General features: G+C 45.5%; 1 protein-coding gene across 2 annotated transcripts in view; it reads left to right on the top strand.

Moving 5' to 3' along the window:
- The window catches only part of PHF20L1 (PHD finger protein 20 like 1), a 69,263-nt gene extending 54,870 nt beyond the window's left edge, over positions 1-14,393 (top strand). For both annotated transcript variants that reach the window (XM_040979257.1, XM_040979258.1), the window contains 7 exons: positions 345-506; positions 2,085-2,266; positions 3,658-3,757; positions 5,123-5,318; positions 8,508-8,865; positions 10,888-11,050; positions 12,569-14,393. In XM_040979257.1, coding sequence (XP_040835191.1) covers positions 345-506; positions 2,085-2,266; positions 3,658-3,757; positions 5,123-5,318; positions 8,508-8,865; positions 10,888-11,050; positions 12,569-12,711 — 1,304 coding nt within the window. In that variant the 3' untranslated portion in view covers positions 12,712-14,393. The remainder of the gene's footprint in view (positions 1-344; positions 507-2,084; positions 2,267-3,657; positions 3,758-5,122; positions 5,319-8,507; positions 8,866-10,887; positions 11,051-12,568) is intronic.
- The last annotated feature ends 8,516 nt before the right edge of the window (positions 14,394-22,909 follow it).

Here is a 22,909-nt window from a genome sequence, read left to right as displayed (position 1 = left end):
CAAAGGAAAAAGTTTAGTTTCATCTTACACCTATTGCTATAGGCTAGATTGTGATTATAATGGAAAAGAAAATTTGGAAACTCATTTTTCATTTCTGGCTGAGAGTTGACTGGTAAGAGTAGAATCCGGTGATTGTTCATGTGTGTATACACCTGGATATACTGGTTTCCAAGTGTTCTTGCCAGAACCGGTGTAACAGATATGTAATATAGCCAGGGATGGCTGAGAAAACGGCGGTGTGATGGTGCTGTGTCCTGAAAGACGTCGCCTTCGTTGCTTTCGGAGAAGCCCAGAACGCTCACCTGTGACTTGAGTAATATTTTTTGGTATGTCTTCTGTTGCAGACTACTCAGACTATGAAGATAGCTCGCTGGAATTTTTGGAAAGGTGCTCTTCTCCACTCACTCGATCTGGGAATTCTCTGGCTCCACGCAGCGTGTTCATGGAGAAAACTACAACCTATCAGTACCCACGGGCCATTCTGTCTGTGGATCTTAGTGGTGAAAGTAGGTGTTGCAGTACCTTGGTTCAAACAAAGCAGGATTCCTAAATGTAGAAATCAGAATAAAATGTGCTTTCTTGAGTGCGTGTTTGAGCAGGACACAGTTTAAAAGTTGGGGCATGAGACGACACAAAAATCTGAACATTGGGAGCTTCTCCTACTTTTCAATCCGCTTAGAGAAACTTGGCTTGCTGAATGCGAGGGGAGATGAGGGCGTTAGTCTTGGCCTGCTCTGTAGTGCTTTCCTGGTATTTTCCATCTGAAGGTATTTTTATATCCTTAACTACCAGCTTAGCAAACAGTTACTGTTACCCACCCTTTGTAGTCAGCAGGCACAGGGGTCACTTTAAAGACTAGTTAACATTGGCCTAAACTCCTTCTGCCAAACATTTGTCATAGTCTTCAACATGTGCTTTGAATTTCTTACACATTTTGTATTATTTTTTAAAATTTATTTTTAAATCTTAGGTTAGTATTTGGCACATTGTTACGGCGACACAGTACTACTTTTCAACACGTTGGCAGAGCTTAAACTGGCTGCACCCAGCCATCTACATTTGCATTCCCATGTCTTGTCTTTGTGTTCAGACCCTTCTGGCTCCTTTCTTCCAGTTCTTAGAACAGAGTAAGCAGCATACTGACCTGCACTCACCCAGCCCAGGTGTGCTGTATCCCTTTGTTAGCAGAAAGCAATACAGCACACTGAGTTTCTGTTCACATACCATCTATAACCACAAGTCTGTGACGGTGTGATTTATATACAGGCAGGTGCTAAGCCCCAACAGAGACCAGAAACCATGCAGCTTGTAAAGAGCACTGTGTTGGAGCTGGGTACCACACTGCTCGTGGGGGAAGGTGTTGCAGACCTGCCTCTTCCCGGTGCTGTGATGGGCAGCCTGCTGCCCACGGGAGGCCTCCAGCTCCTGATGCCGAGGGCAGTGGCCTGAGGAGCACATTCCTGCTTACAGATCCTGGAGCCAGGAGTGAACCCTGAGGGGTTGGTCCTCACTTTGGGAAAACACAAGGATCTGATGGATGGTTCTCTTCCCATCTCTGCCTTTCTTGCCAGTGCCTTGCATGGTTGATACCAGATTCTACAGAAGTGTGCAGGAAGTTTATGGAAAGAGCTCTTGCCAAAGAACTGTGCATTAATTTCATAAGTTTCTTGCACTGAAATAAGCTTATTTTTTGATTTTGTTGCATGAAACTTTTGAAGCATAATAATGCAGTATAGCTATGAAAATAATCAAAATGGATAGTGTTTAGGAAAGTGTAGAGTTTATTCAAATGCAAAAAATCAATACAGGTTTAACCATAGTTTCTGTGAGGATGAGGACGAGAGGGAGATTTTCTGCTACTAATAACACTGTCTACATTAGGAGATAAGCCAATCGTAATCACTGAAGCTTTAGGAAAAAGTGATGCCTTTGCCAGAAACAGACACTGTCTTTTCCATTTATTTGCTCCTCTTTTTAAATGCTTAAAAACTTAAAATCTCTTTCCACAGCTTATTTCTTTTGGGAAAGGAGATTAAAAAGAGGTGGGGAGAGAGTGCCGAGTGTGTTTTTTGTATGTATTGTAGACTTATCCGACGTGGAATTCCTGGATGATTCTTCCACGGAGAGTTTACTTCTGAGTGGAGATGAGTACAATCAGGACTTGGATTCAACCAACTTTGAGGAATCTCAGGATGAAGATGATGCTCTTAATGAAATTGTGCGGTGCATTTGTGAAATGGATGAGGAAAACGGCTTCATGATTCAGGTAACTGGTGACCATCCCTCCTTAATAGGGCTGCGTTAGTCACTCCAGGTGCCTAGAGAGGTTCTGACATGTTGTCATCTGTCATGTACCAGTGGTAACTGTTGGGAAATTTCTGCGTGACAGGAGATGGTTTTCTTGTTTGGGTCACTTGCCCCGGTCCTGGTGAGTGACTAGGCCTGCGTGCTGAGGCTCCTTGGAAGGACCACAGGGAAGACTAGAGCATGACAACGGTCTCTTTACTGTCGGTCAAGCTTCATGGCTCACGTGCTGCAAGTGTAGTCACCCTTTAGTGAGCAAAAATAGAAGCACAAGTTTCTGATATTCCCTAGAAAGAGTGGAAGACTTTACTGTGAGGGCAACAGCCTTTTCCTCCAGGAAGGATTCTTTCAGAGGAAAGGGCAGCAGCATCCCTCCTCTGTGGGTGCACGTGAAAAACAGAGGATGCTAATTAGAGCAGTGACACCACTAGAAATTCCTTGTATTTTTTCATCCTTTACAATGATATTTTCAAGTAAATGAGCCACAGATTTTTAACTTGTGCTGCACAGGTAGTTTTAAAAGGGTCATTGCTACAAGCTCTCCCATAAAGTTGCTTTAAAAAGAAATCTGTTCCATGCTGGCCCTCCTCCTGACACGGTAGGGCTGCATCCAGCTCACTGCAAATCATCACCCTTGGTCACTTCAGTTGCTCCCGAGGCACAGAGCACACAGATCCTGAGCAGAGGGGTGGCACAGGGGGTGGCTGTCTGAGAGGGAGCCCATGGTTGAACTTGCCAAGCCTTTGTAAAGAATGTGTAGGTATGCTGTAATTGTAAAGGCAGCCCTCCCCCAGCCACAGCTTGCAAAAGTTTCTCTAGATGTTATTATATTCATTCGAGGATGAGTTTATCAGAAAATACTTTGGTAGGTACAACAAAATATTTTTGATCAATCAATAAAATATTTATTGATTGATTTGAAAGTAAGAGATAGACAGAGCCCATCTTCCTTTCACTGGTTCACTCCCAAATGGCTGTAGCAGCCAGGGCTACAGAATCAGGACTGAAGCCAGAAGTCTGGAGCTTCCTCTGGATCTCCCCCACACTGGGCCATTTTCTGTTGTTTTCCCAGGCACATTAGCAGGGTCTCAAACTGGCACCCACAAAGGATACTGGCACTGCAGGTGGCAGCTTTCCCTACTATGCCACAACACTGGCTCCAGGAAATTCTTGAAATAGTTCACTATTTCAAAAGTCAGATTCATGTTAAGTTATAGCTCCTTATTTTTATGTCAGAGAAACATTAAGCTAGTAATGGCAAGAAGCCCTAGTGGCTGACTATGAGAAGGGTGTTTGTGTTCCGAGGCGTTGCCATGATGCTAGCACTGTGAGCGCTCCTCTGTTTCCTGGCAGTGTGAAGAGTGCCTGTGCTGGCAGCACAGCGTGTGCATGGGGCTGCTGGAGGAGAGCATTCCGGAGCAGTACAGCTGTTACATCTGCCGAGACCCTCCGGGTAAGGCTGCCCTCGCTGCGCAGGCCGGGATGCCTGAGCACCCAGGGCCTAGTCCAGAGCAGATGTGTTGTTTCAAACATCGTCACTTCTTGGTCAGTTCCACTCAGCTGCCAAAGGCAGACTTTAAAATAGCCATCACCATTTGTTAGACTGCCGTCTTCCTTGTTACCTCCTTAGACATACGCACCAGTGCGGAAGTATCAGCACCATGCCTTCTTCAAGGGCAGAGGCACTGCAGAGGCACTGCTTCCTCTGGCGAAATGAGCCTTTGTCTGCTGCCACTCATTTCCAGCTCAGCTTCAGTCTGCTGCCTTGTGGGCCTGTGTGCTGTGCTGGCCCTCCTGACGTGGCGGGGCTGTGTGTCCAGCTGACCACAGCACCAGCGGGGCCTCGGATCATCACTGTTAGTCACTTTAGTTGCCCCCGAGGCACAGAGCAGACATTTCATGCCTGAGCAGAGGGGTGGCACTGGGGGTGCCACCTGAGAGGGAGCCCATCGTTGGATTCGCTATCCACTGTGCTCATTTTTGCTTTTCTGCATACAAGATGGTCTTTATGTAGACTTCTCTGCATATTTGGTACAGTTTCTGCCTTAGAGGCAGAAACTTATGCACTCTCAGAAGACAAGTGAATTATTTCCGTGTCTATAAAAAAGAAAGAAAAGGGGGAACAACAAATCAGGATAAGAGAATTATTCAGACCTATCTGGTATTGACAGTTATTTGTACATACACCAGCATTTACTGGGGGACAGATGTCTGTTAGTCATTGTATTCAGACAGTACATGTGTACGCTTGCTGTTCATTCAGCAGCATTCATTCGGTATTTTCTGTTTGCCAAGCACCGATACCATGATTGCTTTCACCTCTGCTTTCAGCTGTCACGCTGTAGCAGAGAATGCAGATGTATGAGTGTGTCATTTGAGTAGGATCCAACTTGTGTAAGTGTCTAGGATTGAAGATGATATCGGATGTTGTGAGGTCACAGACTTGAGGGAAGTATCCCTGTTCACTCCCGCAGAACTCTTTGTCTCATCTAGTAGAAATCAAGGTTAGCTCAGAGAAACAAGAACCTCTGTCTAGTTTCTTTCCAACTGTGATCATGTTATAGAGCAGGTGCATGCCGCACAGAGGGTCAAGACCATCTGCGAAAAGCCCCCTTTGGGACCTGCCACCACATCCTTAGTAATTTCTCCTCTGGTGGGCGGGAATGCCAAGGGCATTCTAGTACCAGGTCCTGGGAGTTCTGTGCATCTGCTCCCAGGGTGAGCGCCGCCTTGCTCTCAGCATGACCTCAGCAGGGCTGCTGTCTCAGCGATGTCTGAAAAAGGGACCCTTGGTGACTGACATTAACTTCATCTGCAGGTCAGAGGTGGAGTGCAAAATATCGCTATGATAAGGATTGGTTGAATAATGGGAGAATGTGTGGGCTGTCATTTCTGAAAGAAAATTACTCTCATCTCAATGCTAAGAAGATCGTATCCACACACCATCTGCTCGCTGACGTCTATGGTGTTACGGAAGTGCTGCATGGGTTGCAGCTCAAGATTGGCATTCTAAAGTAAGTGATGGTGATGACAGGAGGGTCAGGCTTTAGCATACTTATTAATAAACACTTCCTCAAAGAAGAATCAATTAACAACAGCAAAAACCTGCGACCCATTGAAGGTTCAGAATGGTACTCTTTTTTTAAGATTATTTTTATTGGAAAGGCAGACCGACAGAGAGAAGAAAAGGCACAGAGAAAGAGCTTCCATCCGCTGGGTCACTCCCCAAATGGCTGCAATAGCAGGAGATGAGCTGATCCAGAGCCAAGGGCCAGGAGCTTTTTCTGGATCTCCCACGTGGGTACAGGGTCTAAAGGCTTTGGCCCATCCACTGCTCCTTTCCCAGGCCACAGGCAGGGAGCTAGATGGAAAGTGGGGCACCTGGGACACAGACTGGTGCTCATGTGGGAGGCCCACACTCAGAGGTGGAGGATTAACCAGTTGAGCCACTACAGTGAACTCCCCCCTCCCCCCCTGCCGGTAGTAGCACTTTGTGTAAGGGAGAATAAAATTTAATTTTAGAAAATAAAGATTAATAGAGTTGTAAGTCGCCAGCTGCTTGCTGGCCTGTATCAGGTAAATGCGGAAAAGGTGGACACAGCGTTTGATATTTAACAGGTTTTACACACTCACCATATGTGCAAAGTTTAGTGCAATTGATGTGGTGAGCCTTATGTTTATATAATCCTTCAGGAATGCTGTCAAAGTGAAATAGATTCTAGGTAGAATACATGTATTTTTATGTATATTTTATGCTTTTCAGTTTCCTTAAGATTGATTTAGAGGGGAGCAGCTATGAGTCCAAGCTGTGTGGTAATTCCAATGTCTGTTTCCCAAAATATTGTCAGATATTATTAAAGTTCTCTAATGTCTAGCTCTACTCCTCCTTAAAAGAACAGACAACATCCATGTTTCCTATAAAAACTCAAACTGGTTCACCACAAGCATGTTTGTATCTGGATTCGCTTGTCTTAGGTGGAAGCGTTCTCCTTCCCCGCCTCCCATGCCCTTCCCTGGGTCCCCGCCATGATTCCACAGTAGTTCCTTTGAATTGTCCAATCCATTCCTCCTTGTCTTACTGATACTGTTCAGCCAGTTATATTTCATTTGGGCAATGGCCATGCCTTTTAATTCTGATGCAGCTGTCTTGTTCTCTTGCTGTGCCCTCCTTACTGTTGTCATTGTGATCTTACTGGAAGATAGGAGGAGTGGCATCTTTCAGCCTCATGCACCTGTCTTCCTGTTTCCCAGCTAGCACAGAGTTCTTCAGCTTGCTCTCTGAGGCCCTCCTTGATAATGTGTGATTCTCTTGGCCATCTTGTGGCTATGCCTTCCCTCTCCTAGGCTTTTATCGCAGATTGTTTGAGCAGTACCAGTCAGACCTTACTTGCTGATGACCATGCTTTTGCACGCCTAGGCCTTTACTTGTGCCCAGAATATCCGCCTATCTAGCAGATGCCTTTTCATGATTATCTGCCCATCTGGAAATGACTATAACCTTACTTAGCAAACTCCATGTATGCACTTTGGTGTCCTTAATTTTCTTACATCTGTCTCCCCAGCCTTAGTTCTTTGAAGTAGAACGTCTGTCTTAATTTATCCCCTGGTATACAGTGTAAATACTTAGTAACTTAAGTGAAATTTGCTCCATGTGTATGTGTGTATATATGTATCACACATCATGTATTTCTTTGTTAAAGGACTACATAAATGCCAAGACTCAAAGAAGGGAAAAGTTGATTAAACCATTAAAAACAGCTTGGTTCTCCTTGGTTCAGTGTAAATTTATTGGCAGGATTTTAACTTGGTCATGTCTGCCTCCTGAACCTCTCTAAGCCTTCTTTATTTTAATGCTTCTGATAGTAGTAGTGATTATTATCTCGTTACCTACTATGTATTGAAAACCTATTCATGCCAGAAAAGGAGGCTTCCGTATGCTGTTTCACTGTTTGCCATAGACCTGGCAGAACATCTGCCCTCCTCTTACGGATACGTGCCCAAGCACGGAGATGGCCTAACCTGTCCGAGCTTCTCCAGGTCACAGCAGGCCGTGAGCCCTGCAGTCAGCTTTCCTTCTGCTCTGCCTCTCCTCCACTGGGAATTTTAGCTTTGTTTGAATGTCTCTAGCATCCAAAAAATGAAATTTATAACTTGAGAAACATTAGTTGGGTATTATCTGAAGAATATTCTGACTTCTGAATTGACTTAATTTGGAATCATTAGCTCACAAGCATTATTGAGCCTTTTGAGGGGACCATGCCTTCAGATGTCCTCCTCTCCCGTAAGTGCTGTGCCGTGATTGCTGATTGACTTAATGCACAGTGCTGATTGCCACAGGAATGATCCAAAAACACTTGCTCACAGATCCGTGAGGGCATGCGTAAATGAGCATCGTAATACTGAACTTGGACAGGATCCTTCAGAGTAAAAGCACATGTGTGATCCAGCAATTCCACGTGTGAAAAGGGGCCCACCTGTCTGCCCACCTGATGGAAATGAGCCCACCTGTCTGCCCACCTGACGGAAATGAGCCCACCTGTCTGCCCACCTGACGGAAATGGGCCCACCTGTCTGTGAAGACATACGTGAACTAACTCATTCTTCCTCTCCCACTCCCTGGTCAATAGTGGTGGGTTTCCTGGACTTGGCCGGAAGTCAGGCCTGTTGTATGGCTAGACTACGTGGGTAATTAGTAGGAGAAGGGAGATCCATATGCTGAAGTGGAAAAATGCCCAGAGGAGATATGTTTGAGGGGGGAAGAATAGAGCAAGAGAGAGAGAGAATGGTTTCCCATTTAAAAATTGTGTCATGTATATAGAAAATGTCTGAGAAATTGTCCCTCAGTTATAACTGCCATAATGAAAGAGATTTTTACTTTGTGGACATGTGAAATTGGATTTTTTTCCTGTAATATGAGCTCCTATTCTTTTGTGATTAAAGAAATGTTTTAAAATAAAATTTGCACAAGTTTTCCATATCATACAATGAAAAAAAAGCAATAAAGATCATAGAAAAAGAAAAACGTATCAAATGATTATGTGAACCATCAGCAGAATTAAGTTCAGTATTGCTTTTCTGAGCACTGTGTCTTTACACTTGAGAAGTGCCCAGGCCTTGCTGCTGTCTGATTTCTGCCCTCCTCCAGCCTGATTGTGTCACTTGGTGCTTTTTGTGAACTGCGGTTTCTCCCCCTTTGCTTGAAGGAACAAGCATCATCCTGACCTTCAGCTCTGGGCGTGTTCCGGGAAGCACAAAGACCAAGATGAAGCCCTGGCAGAGAAAAAGGGAGCAGCGCGAGACGTGGTGACTCCAGAAGAGAAGAAACCTGTTGAGAACCACAGAGAACCTGCTCGCCTGCCCCTAAAGATCGAGGGGACTTACATTACAAGTGAGCACAGCTACCAAAAGCCACAGAGTTTTGGCCAGGACTGCAGAGCTCACGTAGACCCTGGGAGCTCAGATGATGATGATGTTAGTAGTTTTGACGAGGAGCAAGATTTCCACATGGGAGAGAAAAACCGTATAAAATTCTCAGCGAAAGTGCATAGATTGTCTGAAAAGGTAAAGCTGGTTCATTTTCCCTTTGTTTGGAACATGTGATAGACTAACACAAGAAAATTTTGTCAATTACAACCTACATTCTCAAATTGATATTATTTTGTAAAGGAGAAGACTTTGTTTTCGCTATAGGAAAACGCTGGCAGTGGAAATATTTAGTTATCCCCTCATTCACATTTGTAATAATTCAGAATTACTGTTACCCTAGCAAATGTTTAATAACTACACTCAGTGTCGCCACCCCAGCCTCGCCCCAAAGGAGCCACATTGCATCGAAATGAGGATGTGCCCGTGTGATAATGAAAGTACTTATGGGAGAAACGGTTTGTCTCTTACATGTGTTTCACAGAAAGCCTGCCCCTCTCACTGTCTGCCCCCATTAGCACATTTCTAAGTGCGTGTCGTTCCACTATGCAGTAACTGAAATCCTACGGCTCTTTTTGCACAGAGGAATTTTATAAACTACTTTCCTACTCACTGAGGTCACCTTAAAGATTTTGTAACATCATTTTTTAGTGATCTTTCAATTAGCAAAGCCAGTTTCACACTGGGTCTTTATTTCTGATTTCCTTATAAAGTAACCATGTAAATGTATGCTATTACTTTAAAAATGTATATTTCATGAAACCTGTAGTAAATTAGTTTTTGGCAAATTAATATTCCTCACGTAAAATGAATTGTTACTAGCGACTCCAAGTCCAGATTTAGGGTATGTTACGTGTGTGCACATGCGCACGCCGGCCCCAGCTCTTTGGGTGTGTGTTACGTGTGTGCACATGCGCACTCCGGCCCCAGCTCTTTGGGTATGTGTTACGTGTGTGTGTGCACATGCGCACTCCGGCCCCAGCTCTTTGGGTATGTGTTACGTGTGTGTGCACATGCGCACGCCGGCCCCAGCTCTTTGGGTATGTGTTACGTGTGTGCACATGCGCACGCCGGCCCCAGCTCTTTGGGTATGTGTTACGTGTGTGTGTGCACATGCGCACTCCGGCCCCAGCTCTTTGGGTATGTGTTACGTGTGTGTGCACATGTGCACGCCGGCCCCAGCTCTTTGGGTATGTTAGTGTGTGCACATGCGCACACCGGCCCCAGCTCTTTGGGTATGTGTTACGTGTGTGTGCACATGTGCACGCCGGCCCCAGCTCTTTGGGTATGTTAGTGTGTGCACATGTGCACGCCGGCCCCAGCTCTTTGGGTATGTTACGTGTGTGTGCACATGCGCACGCCGGCCCCAGCTCTTTGGGTATGTGTTACGTGTGTGCACATGCGCACGCCAGCCCCAGCTCTTTGGGTATGTTAGTGTGTGCACATGCGCACGCCGGCCCCAGCTCTTTGGGTGTGTGTTACGTGTGTGCACATGTGCACGCCGGCCCCAGCTCTTTGGGTATGTTACGTGTGTGTGCACATGCGCACACCGGCCCCAGCTCTTTGGGTATGTGTTACGTGTGTGCACATGCGCACACCGGCCCCAGCTCTTTGGGTATGTTAGTGTGTGCACATGCGCACGCCGGCCCCAGCTCTTTGGGTATGTGTTACTTGTGTGTGCACATGCGCATGCTGGCCCCAGCTCTTTGGCCCGCTGGCGGTTTTGAGTTACTTGCCTTCCCCTCGGCTCGTGACGGAATCGCGGCAGTAAAGCCCAGGCTGCAGTTGGAGACTTCTTACTGATCTTTGACAATTTTGTCTGTTTTTCCGTCATTGCTTTGCCCTGGTTCCAGGTATGTCATCTTGGGATTAGTTGAAGATGGGGCCAATCTACACAATGTGTCATTCTCATTGTGGAATGCACTGAGTGACTTTGTCTCCTTGGCTCATTTTGTGGAACCCTCTCCCCTTGGCACGTTGTGTTAGCCCCAGGTGCCATGTGATCGTGACCCAGCACCTCTGTTTACCCTACGAGTCAGACAGGGTTTCTCTGACCATTGTTGGTGGGTGTGGCTTTTAATGTAATTTCCCCATACTTATGACATTGCATTTTATTCAATTCTTTGTGGTTTTTTTTTTTTCAATGGTATTTTGAAGAAGAATCCAGCTGAAGGGAATATGGTATTTGTTTATAACGATAAAAAGGGCACTGAAGACCCACGCGCCTCCCACCTTCAGTGGCAGCTCAACCTCCTGACACACATAGAAAACGTGCAGAATGAAGTCACCAGTAGGATGGACCTAATAGAAAGAGAAGTTGATGGTAAGTTCAGAACTAAAATGCACCTGTAGTATGTCTGCTGTTAGGAAGAGGTGATTTAAAACGCTGTAGGAAATGGAAAGTACAGACTGCTGGAGCCTCATTTCTCTCTTGACATGCTGCTTAACATTCTGGTGTCTTTAAGGCCAAGATGCTCAAACAGGGTGCTATGTTATGTGGTTGGGTTTTTTATTCACATGGTTATTGAACCATCCCTCTACCAGGCTTGATAGAGAACACTAATGGAGTATTTTTTTTTCTTGAACTATATTGTTTCTTTAAATCAGCATGAGAAATTTATACATATTTGAAATGTGAGAAGAAAAACATTTTGAATATTTGTTTTAGCTTTGGTTAGTGCTTAAGTGAAATTAACAAAACAAATTCCTAGAAGAAAAAGTAGATAAACTTTGGATTTGCATAAAGATTTTCAATTACTTTTTGTTATATATCTTACATCTTGATTTTGTCCTTATAAAGGAAGTTTGGAAAGTAGAGGATGTAGTACACATCATCGCACAGTTAAGAGTAATCCGGCTGCTCTGACGCCTCGCCTAGTGCTCTTTCTCATGGTCTCTGGCTTCTCTTTGTTCTCCTGGCCTCAGAGCCTGCACTCCCCCGGCCCCCACCCCTTGGGTTCATTTTGCAATTCTGAAAGTGTGTAATACCTCTGCACTGCCCGGAATGAGACCCTTTGCCTTTGAGTTTCCCTGAGATCAGTGAGGGCGAATGGAAGCTCACTAGGTGTCCTCTGGTTACAAGCTAAATGTAGACTTCATGTGTAGCATGCATTCTTTGAAGAAAGAGCAATGTGGCTTGAACACGGTTCTATTTATGGGTAGATTTCCAAAGAAAGCATTAGTTTTTAAAATGTAGAATGTAGCCAATGCCCTTCTGACTAAAATATAGAACTGTCTAGAAACATTTTCTAAAAAGTAGTGAGATGATGAGATTGAAAAGGACACAGCAGTTATCACTACCTTTCCTTTGTTAGAGTGAACTCCTGTGGGTTATTTTTTTAAGCAGATGGTTAGAACAGCTAAATTTAGTTTCCATGTGCTAGAGATAGATGGTTTAAGAATAAATTGATCAAAAGCTTTAGCAGAAAAAGCAAACGATTGTGGAATACAATTGACATGGGAAAAGCACAGCAAATAGCTGTAACTCTGCTCTTACGATGGTGGTGAAAACTTGAGAAGAGTAGGGTCCCTTTAGGTGAACCACTCTTACTCTCCACGTGAGGGACTGAGTAACCATTGTTTCCTTTTCCAGAAAAATAGTAAAAGTGATATTTAAAATGTAACTAGCATACATACAGAGGAGAAAATGAGCTAGACAGGTCACATCTCCCAAAAAGGACTAGAATTTTGCTTGATGAGACATAAAGGTTTCTTTACTTACTACGGATGACTCGAGTGTAAAGACAGAGTTGGGCCATCAGCTCCGTCACTTTCCCGTCCTTTTACCATTTTCTGACTCTGCTTCCCACTGTCATTTGGATTTGTTCTCTTCTCTCTTCAGTTCTGGAAAGCTGGCTTGATTTCACAGGGGAATTGGAGCCACCAGATCCTCTGGCAAGACTACCCCAACTTAAGCGCCACATAAAACAGCTCCTAATTGACATGGGAAAAGTACAGCGAATAGCAACCCTCTGCTCTGTGTGACAGTGGTGGATACTAATGAGAAGATATGGGTCCCTTTAGGTGAGCCTCTCTTACTGTCCACGTGAGGAAGTGGACAATTAAAAAGCTTAGTGATGTTTGGTGATTTACTGCCTTGTGACATCCTTGATGGCACCTTGGAAAAACAAAGCGAAGTGCAACTTTCTCAAGGAAGCTTCTGTCAGAACACCCTGAGCAGACTGCAGGTGGCGATGCGTCTCAAGGAGAGTGTCATCTATGCTGGGGAATTAATCAGATTGGCAGGATTTTTGAGTATTTTACGTGAAGCTCAAGATACCCATAGAAAGAAGTATGGTATACTTATATGGATTTAAGTAGGAGTCATGCTTATAAGCCAGCATTTGGCCAAAAACACAGTTGTAAAGGAAATTGAAATTCTGGAGAGTTCCACAAGGTTGTTCTAAGAACTGTCTTCTCAGCAGTGGATCCAGCTGTGCGGAAGTTTGAGCTGTTAAGCTTCTAGAGGATCATGAGCTAGTTCTTGGATGATGAATGTCCTTAATCAGAAAACTGACAGAAGAAGTCTCACTTCTGGAGAAAAAATTATGACGCTCTTACTTCAGTATGAACGTATTTGAAAAACACCAAATAATTGGAATTTATTGCAGGCATTAATCTCTCTAGAAATAAACTGCCTTGCAATGGGTCTGATGTGCCAAATGTTAACGAACCTGCTAGGAAGAGGATTGTAAACATTGAGGGTTCTCTCACCCCCCGTTTTCTGCAACATCATCAGCCCGTGTAAGACCAACACATATTGCTACTAGAAGATAGCTGGATGACAGTATTCAGGATGCAACATACAGTTTAACCCTGAATATGCTTGGTATTTGCCTTCATAAAAAAGAAAAAAACAAAAACTTGTAAATAACCTCAGCTGGGATGAGGAGTGACAGGAATATCAGAGTCGTGTGCGGCCGTGGACTTTGAACTGCTACTAGCAGAATACTGGAAAAGCTGCATTTCTGAAGATGAATTTTATTTTTAAAAAATACATGCACACTCAAAACTTTTAGCTTTGATTACACATGGACAACTTTCTGAAACCAAAGGCAACGAAGTTGCTGTCTTAGCTCTTGTTGGACTTTGAGCCGAGGTCCTACTGTTTGCCCAGCCCCCATGAGTTTGTGCGCCCCAGGGCTCCCTCCGCAGACGTGCGAAGTGTATGTGCTTGTTATAAACAGACACATAACGTACAGATGTACATAGCGACACATATTTATATTACACATATCTAGTTTTATTACTATAGACTATATGAATTGGTGGTTAACATGAAATGTTACCTTTTAACAGACTTTTTAAAATTTAAAAATGTATGTACAGGTTTTGAATTTTTTTAAGGGGGGAAAAAGGACTGGTATGAGGAGGCTACTTGGTGACTTATAACACTTGAATATTTTACGCCTCGTTCTGTTTATCAGTTCTAGCAATCTGTATAAATGCATTTTAGAACTGATAGACAGTAAACTTGAATTTATCTTTGATAAGAATACATGCCACTGTACATTCAGATATTATTTAAATTTGCAAACACACTGTTCTATATGTAAGGTACTGTATGTAAAACTCTTTATTAAAACTGTTCCACATAACCTAAAATTTCAGCTTGCCTTTTTGCAGCCTTATATTTTGATGTAAAGATTAAAAGAATGTGCAAAACATTTTATTGCCTTTTGAGATTCTCCAACTTGACCTGTGCCAAAGATCAACACATAAAATATGGTCCTATGTATTTACCTGTGATGCAGTAATTTTGTCAGAGATCTTGCTGATAAATGCAAAGCTTTAGCAGAGGTGATGTTGTGAGGTAGTTGCTTAAATTTGCATATTAAAATAACAAAAAATGGCTGTGTTCTGTGTGTGGACTAAATTTGCTAATGTCTGTGTTTCAAGGTTGGTATTTTCCCTTTGGCTTGTGCTCTGTAATAACAGCTCTCGGGTGTTCCCAGTTTGGCTGCGTTCTAGACAGGGACTTTTTTTTTCGTTTTTCAACAGCAACAGCAGTGTGGTCCTCTGAGCTTTGATCTGTTGATCTATGTGGAAACAATGCCTCATTTGGGACATTATTTTGAGAAATAGTGAAGCTAGAAGCTTTCAGTAAGTAAACTGAAAACGCAGTAGACATGTCAGATGTCATCCATGTTCCCCATTAAGTTATGAAGCCGAGTGGTTGCAGATTAGCACTCATGACAGTTTATAGGATAATATAAAAACAGCTGCCAGTAAGACAGGTGCTATCAAAGCTGACCAAGGAACCAAAGGGGGCGGGAAAAGCAGGTAGACTTAGTGGGGGAGGGGCTCATTAATGCTCAGTTCCAAGTGTGTGTGTGTGTGTGTGTGTGTGTGTGTGTGTGTGTGTGTGTGTGTGAGCGAGTGTAATTTGTAATTTTTGAAAAGTTGGAATCCACTCCTGCTATCTGTTGTCTTTGAGAGCCAGCAACAAAAGTTGAAAGCATATTGTTTATTCAAGAGATAGACTGAGAAAGTCGGAGTGAGCGGGCGAGGCAGGGGAGGGGAAAGCTCACTCGAGTGGGCAAGGTCGGGACGCTGCCAGTGAGGCCTTGGTTCTTCTCTTTGAAGTTACTCATCGTAAATGTCATCAACTGAAAACAGCAGTGCCAGGTCCAGACTGTACTATTACCATCCTGTAATATGTCTTTAAATCTGGTATTGTGATGTCTCTGGCGCTTTTGTTTTTAATATTGTTTAAGATTGTTTTAGCTATTTGGGGTCTCTGGTGTTTCCATACAAATTTTAATATTTTTTCCTAGAACTAAGACTATCATTGATACTTTGGCATTTCTTTAAAGGTGAGTTGGGCTGATGCAAGTGGGGAAATGGAAGTGAAACAGATCCACTTGCTCCCAAAGGAAGCCCTGGAGGAGTGGAAACATCATAGCTGGGCCAAGTCAGAAAAGACTTGAAGCGAGCGTGCTGTCCTGCGCTCTGAGATCCTGGCTGTCTTTGGTTTGGTTTCTGTAATGAAACAAAACTGGAATCATGGGACTGTTGAGAAACTCCATTTGAGAGCAACACAGGGCAAGCTCCAAGTAAGAGGGAGGAGAAGCCACCAGCGAAGAATGCACCACTGGGGCCCAGCGTCAGGCTAGTGGCTAAATTTTTGCTTTGCATAGGTCGGGATCCCATGTGGGCACCAGTTCATGTCCCAAGTACTCCACTTACCATCCAGCTCCATGCTTGTGGCCTGGAAAACAGTAAAGGACAGCCCAAAGCCTTGGGAACCTGGACCTGTGTGGGAGACCTGAAAGAAGTTCCTGGCTCCTAGCCTTTGGACCAGCTTAGCTCTGGCCTTTGTAGCCACTTAGGGAGTGAGCCAGAGGACGGAAGATCTTTCAGCTCTGTATCTCCTCCTCTATAAATCTGCCTTTCCAATAAAAATAAAACAAAATAAGAATGCAGCACTGTACTCGCTTCCTGCAGGGCAGACTGATGGCTGAGATTAGACTGGGAAAGTCAGCAGGAGCGCTCAGCATGGTTTCAAGGAGAGGCAGAGGTGGAGGTACAGACAGTTCTGCGTTCCTGCAGAGCAGGCCTGAGCAGTGGATCTCAGCCCCTTCGTGTGGGATTCCTGCAAGGGGAGCTAGTGACATCAGCACATGGTGAGGGCAGCTCACGGTGCTCAGGTGCTTGCAAGTCTTGACAACAGACAGGTGTGCGTGATAATGTCTTCGACAGTACAAGTTTCTGGTTTTACGTTTACATTATCCAATTTGAGACATCCAGGTATATGAAAGCTAGTGGTATACATTGAAAAATACATGTAATTTCTGGAAGGATTTTTTTTTAAGGAGGAAAGGGTTCAACTCTAACCAAGAATAATGTTCCGTGCAAATTAAGCACGAAAGAAAAGGGAATGACTTCACATGATTGTTAAGATGCTAGAAAAGGGACTAAGTCTTCCTGCAAGGATGAATCACAGGGCAAAATCAAATGTGGCGTTTTTCTCCACTGCAGAAAACAGTCCCAGTACAAGCAGTAGCTCAAGACACAGAACAGCTGGGCAGTGCAGCAGAGGCGTGCTGTCAGAGCATGTGCTTCCGGTGTTCATCAGTACCACAGAGCCACAATCCGCAAAAGCCTCAAAAAAAAAAAAAAAAAAAAAAAAGCTGCTGAGGTGACATCTGCTGGGGAAAGTTTAATGAGGACTGAGGAGGGTAACACTTCAAAGGGTCGCAAACCCCGGGGCCAGAGGCCAAGGCGCTGGTCCGCTAATGATTAAAGTCTGCCAATGCAGTCCTCCTTCAGTGCGCACACCTAGCTGCAGGAGGAAATGGAAAGTGAAGGGTTCAAATAGATTGGGCAGACATGCATAAAAGGCTGCCACCAGAGATAAGTTCTGGTTTACAAGAAAAACACTACAAGTGGCAATTATAGGGTAGTCACTGCTTTATGCATCGTATACTTACTAATTCATTTTCAATCGCACTGGCCCATGCACTGGATGGTACAGATCTACAGATGCAGGGAGATGAGACAGCTTGGCCAAGGCTCATGGTCAGTACCTGAAACAGTGTCCAGGATTCCGATATGTGTCATTTCCTGTCCAGACTTATCCACTCTTCCTGCTCATATATTTTCAGCGAACCGTTTGTGCATAGCACATAATTGCATCATTAAAAATATACTTTGCCATGCTCTGTCTTAAGTCCTGAGCCATTTACATATATTATAATAATCTGTTAGGTTTTAAGTGTGTGCCATTTTGTTACTTTTTGTGTTTGGCTCATTTCCCCTGCCTGCCTTCTCTGCCCCTTCCCTGCCTTTCTGCGGGTTACTTGAACACTCTTTTAGAATTCTGTTTTAGTTATCTATAGGGTGTTGAGCAAATATTTTCATACATCTTTTTAGTGATTGCCTAATCTATTTCATTATAGAAGAAAAGTTCTATAAAGTTGAAAAGTTCAGGCCTGCGTGTATTCTGAAAGGAAAAGGGGCATGGCTTTGGGGGGGTGGTCTTTGTGCCAAAATCAATTCATCACTTAATCTATCTTTTTCATTAACTGTTTGAACTACTCTCACATCTAAGCTATATGTAATAATTGGCTGGGTTTTTTTTTTTTAGTCAGTTTAGTGAAATCGACAGGGATGGTCCTATTTTCCTTACTTTTGCTCTCCTTTATTTATAATTATATTAAATATTTCCTCTGTGCCCAGTAAGAACCACATCACTATTGTTCAAAATTTCACTATAACTACTAAAGATAACTTAGAAAACCTGAGAAGAAAAATACATTATATTTACTGTTACAGTGATTTGATGTGTCCTAATTCTGATTTCTTTGGGTTTGTTCTCTGGGTTTTCTTTGGCTTCATAAATCTGTAGGCTTAAGACTTTTGCCAAGCTTGCAAAACTTTCAAATGTCATTCCACAGGCACACTTTCAGTTTCAGCTTTTTCCTCCCGAGTGGTGTCTTGGCCATGGTACTGAGCCCCCTCCCCAGTTTATGTATTTTTTCATTTATTTCATTCCTTTTGTTCAGGTTGAATTATTTTTTATTATTTTGATCCCAAATTTATAGACTCTTTCCTGTCTGCTTTGTTCAACACACTTGTGAAATTTTTTATTTTGGCTGTTTTACTTTTTAGTTCTGATATTTCTTTCTTTTCTTTTTCATAATCTTACTTAGTTAATTAAGGTACAAAGGGTCAAGCGCTCCAGGAAAGTGGGTAATACCATTGTTTCCACACTAATATCATCATTTTTTCCCTGAATCTGGGGTCAGGGGAGAAACAAAGGGAAAAGCCCCACCCAGTCTCCCACCCATCCCAGGTCCCCGATGTGAGGCATGCTCTGAGGGTCCTGCTCAAGTGGTTTTGATAGTTCAACAGTTCTGAATTGCTGCCAGTCTTGCTGTTCCAATTGCGATGAAACCTATTCAGAATCCACTGGCTGACATAGTCTCTTCATGGTTGGGGTTCTGAGATCAGCAGTTCAGTTGGTGGGATCTCCGAAGACACTTCATCTGAGGTGATTCCAGGTATGATTCTTGTGTGAGTTTGCCAGTACGGGGTCCAGCACAATCTGTTGCCCCAATCAGCTCATGCACATGCTGGTCGTTGCAGTTGCTGGGTCAGTTCTGTTTCCAGTCTTGTCTTCCACGCAAACCAATGGGTGTTGTAGTCCAGCTCAATCCTACCTGCTCAATCCTACCTGCTTCATGCTCGGCCTTCATGTAAACCAGTGGGAGCCGCAGCCTAGTTGGGGCGACTCCCTACAACCTCACCAGGCCTGCCCCCTACCCTGGTTCCCATGCTTGCCAGTATGTACCACAGGCTTGTTCAGTCTGTCCCACACCCCATTTTGATCTCATACATGTCAATAGGCATTGAAGCCTAGTTCAACCCAACCAGCCTACTATCCAGCCCATACACCTACTGGCAGGTACCCCTCTGTCCAGCCACCCCTGCCCCTGTCCTGGTTTTCGTGTTCTCCATTGGGAGTAGTAACCCAAGAGGGAGGTGCCCACTATCTCCCTACTAGGCCACTCCCACTCCCAGATTATGCACTCTCCAGGTGGTTCTAGCATTTAACTTAACAGAATTGGCCCCCAGTGCCAGCCTCTGCCAGCTGATGCTGCGGCTAAGCCCAACTAACCTTTACCCATTCTAATTTTTGCTTGCAGCAGTCGGAATAGTCAGCACAACCTTCCCTGATCTAGCTCACATGAGGCCCACAGGTGTTGTAGCCCTGCCGGGTCTGGTCTGCCCCATCCCAACTCAAGCTCTCCAGTGGGAGTGGTTGTCCAGCAGGGGAGCCCACATTCCCCTGCAGGCTTTGCCTCCACCCCTGCCACCCCCCCCGCCAGGTTCTCACATGTGCTGTTTGGGCTATGGCTCACCTCACCTTGGCATTCCTTAATATGCACTGGTATGTGTTGCGACTGAAGCTGGCAGGACCCACACTCTATTCTGGTGCTTGGATTCACCAGCGGGTAACATGAACAGGTTCAGCCAGGTCTGCCCCTTCACCTATGTCATAAGTATGATGGTGGGTATGTTCCTCTGGCTTGGTCTGGGTTGCTCCCTATCATGGTTCTTGTGCTCACCTGTAGGGACTGTGCTCCGACAGAGGAGTTTCCCAAGCTCCTCCATCAGCACCTCTCCCTATGCCAGATCTTGCGCGTACTGGTGGTTCCATGGACCAGCCTTACTTAATCCACCCCCTGTCCTGGTAAGAACAGTGGCCTTTCCTTGCTGGACTTCAGTCCATTCCAGTTCTTGGTGTTGGATGTTTCACCCCAGCCAAGGCTTGTCCATACCCAGACACTGCTCACACATGGCTCAGTAGGGGCAGAGACTCATCCTAGTTCGTCCTACATCTACCCAGATTCTCTGGAGCATCAGATGGTGCTGGCATCTAACCCACGTTGGTGCACCCAGCCCCAGTCCACACTTGTGCCAAAGGAGATTGCATCCATATCCAGACCAGAACACAGCCCCGACTCCAGCCCCACACTCTCCCGTGGGAATCCTAACCCAGCAAGGGTATACTCTCACAGCTCCCTAACCTAGTCTGTTCCCAACCCTAGATTGCACGCATGCCAGTGGTTGCTCTGACCCAGTTGGCTTAGCCCCTCACCTGTCTCAGCCTTTGCCTTCGATGCTGTGGCATAGTATCCCTGCCTCATGCAGACCAGTTGGTGTAAGAGCCTAGGTCAGAATGACCTGTGCTCCATCCTGATTTCTGTTCTTTTTTGTGAATTGAAGTTTGCTTGACCCTGCCCAGTCTGTCCCCCTCCAGTTGCAGCTCGGCCCACCCCACATCCTATTTTAGGATGCACTTAGGGTGGTGCTACCTTGACCTGCCCAGATTGCCATCGGTTCCTTTACCCATAAGTGATGGTAGGTGCCATGGTCACTCCTAGCTTATCCCATCGCCACCCCAGCTCGCAAGCTAACCTGAGGGACTTGTATTTCCACAGGGTTAGGCCCACACTTCCCCCACAGAGTCTACCCCTGGACCAAGTTCTCTCATGTGCTGGTTAGTGTCTTGACCCTGCCAAGTGTGACCAGTCCACTATTCCACCACCCAGTCAGGTAATGGTACCTAGCCCTGCCAGACAGGCCCCCATCCATAGCTTTGGAGTGGACTGGTGTGTGGCAGTCAGTGATGATCTATGCTAACAACCCATCTCAGGACTCCCATGTGGGCTGGTGAATCAGTCTGGCCCAAATAGATCTCATGGACACTCCCCTACAAGCCATCAGGTCCCAGTCCCCACGTAGTGGGGACACAAGTTTCATGACCCTGGTACTGGGAATCACCCAGAATTCATCTCTCACCTACACTAAATCTGGCCTTATTCATGGGTGTCCCTAGGCAGCAATTACATATCCTAAAAACCCGTGAGTTTGCCACCAGGCGGCCAGCAGGCAGAGCCTGGCACCACTTGGTGCACTGGCTCAAAGCAGTGGCTTTGGCTTGAGTTCCCAGCATTGGGTCCAGCCCAGCATGGGCACCCCCCACAGCCGCCACACTGCAGGGAGCTGCAGTCAGTTCTGACATTTCAATATGGCTATTATTTATGCATTCTCTTTCTTCACTGACTCTCTGTTGTCTTTACACATTTCAGCTGTATTCACAATGGCTCATGCAAGTTGTGGTTATTCTTTTTAATTAGGAATGCTTTACAACCCTGTCATGAAGTTCAACATCTGTATTATCTAGTATTGATACTTGTTGTTTGTTCTGGCATGAGTCTAACTTGTATGAGGCCAAGGAGAACCCAAGGAATCACTGCGCTCTCACCCCCTGGATCCCGTAGCTGCTGCCCAGCCTGCCTTTTCCTCTCCACCCTTTGAATCTGCCTCCAAGTCTTGTTTATGTAACGGTCATGGTTCCAGCTATACTCAACAGGAGACTAGGGAGAACTATTTCAATTTCCTTTTTCTGGATATAGGAATCAGGTGGCAGGCATCATCAAGACCTAGAAGAGGCACGTGGCTTTGTACTGTGGGTTATTCTAGAGACAGGAAGAAGCTGTTCTCAATAGGATCAGGGATGCCATTGGCTGGGGCAGGCTGGGCTGGGCAATGATGCTGAGGAGCAAGTCCCGAGAGCTGACAGGTGCCAGGGTACCAAAGCCACAGCTTGATGTTCCCTCTAAAATGACAGCTCTCTCATCACTGTGGTCACTCTTCATTTTCCCCATCCATCTTCTGTCAGCATTATTGGCCTTTGCTCCTTAGTATCAGAGAATGAAGATGAAGGAGAAGGCTGTGCAGTTTTCCTGGGGCCTCAGGAGAGGGAGAGAAATGCTGAAGGCTCATGCCAGGAGCAAGTTAGCCTTGATGAGTCTCCAGGAAGCCTGTGTTCTGGGAGCTGGGTGGAGAGGAGGCAGAGGCAGGGCCAGCAGTTGAAGTGTGAGCAGGAGGAGCTGGGTGGAGCAGAGCATGCCTCAGTTCAGCGCTCTGCTGCTTGGGTGGAGAGAAGCACTCTTGTGTGTGTTGGAAGCTGAGTGTGGCCTCTCAGCATAGCTCCATGCCATTCTGCTCCACTGAGTGCTCTGACTCTGCCAGCCTCCTGATACCAGGCACCTTCTCAGGGCCTCTCCCAGGGCTGGCACTGCCCCAGCTCATGGGGCTCTTCCTTCTGGTGATGCGCTATGGCTTCTTGGACCCTGAGCCCAGAGTTTCGAAAACATCAGACCCACTGGAGCAGAGAATGTCCCTCGTGTGGACCTCAGGGTGTTGAATCTAGCCTGCTGCTGCCCAGCCAAAAAGAGTGACTCAGCACCTACAACCGTGGAGCTTGGATGATGGGAAGCTCCTGACCACACTCAACTTGCTCTGTGACACACCTGCTTTGGGGCACTGATGATGGGAGGCCCCTTGGTACCTGGCTTTTCACCATATGGTGCCGAGTAGGGTCTGCTGGCCATGCAGAGCATGGGAGCCCTGGCTCTGGCTGGAGGGGCGGCAGTAAGTGGAAAATCAGCTCAGCCTGAAATCACCTTACTCGTTGTGGTCTCCAGTCCCTCCTACCTGAGCATGGCTCATCTGAGCTCTTATGCCCTGAAGTAGGAGGCAGTTTGAGGACTGTCCCTATAGTTGATGAAACAGCCCTGTTGTGAGTCAGGGCAGGACGCTGATCTGGGCAGCACCCTAGAGCTGGGGACACCTAAAGGAGGCAGGAAGAATGAGGGTACTAGGGCAG

The sequence above is a fragment of the Ochotona curzoniae genome, unplaced genomic scaffold, assembly GCF_017591425.1.
Source record: "Ochotona curzoniae isolate NIBS_2020 unplaced genomic scaffold, NIBS_Ocur_1.0 contig_3190, whole genome shotgun sequence".
Taxonomy (NCBI): domain Eukaryota; kingdom Metazoa; phylum Chordata; class Mammalia; order Lagomorpha; family Ochotonidae; genus Ochotona; species Ochotona curzoniae.
The sequence above is the reverse complement of the archived record's forward strand: the minus strand, read 5'-3'. Positions and strand labels throughout refer to the sequence as shown.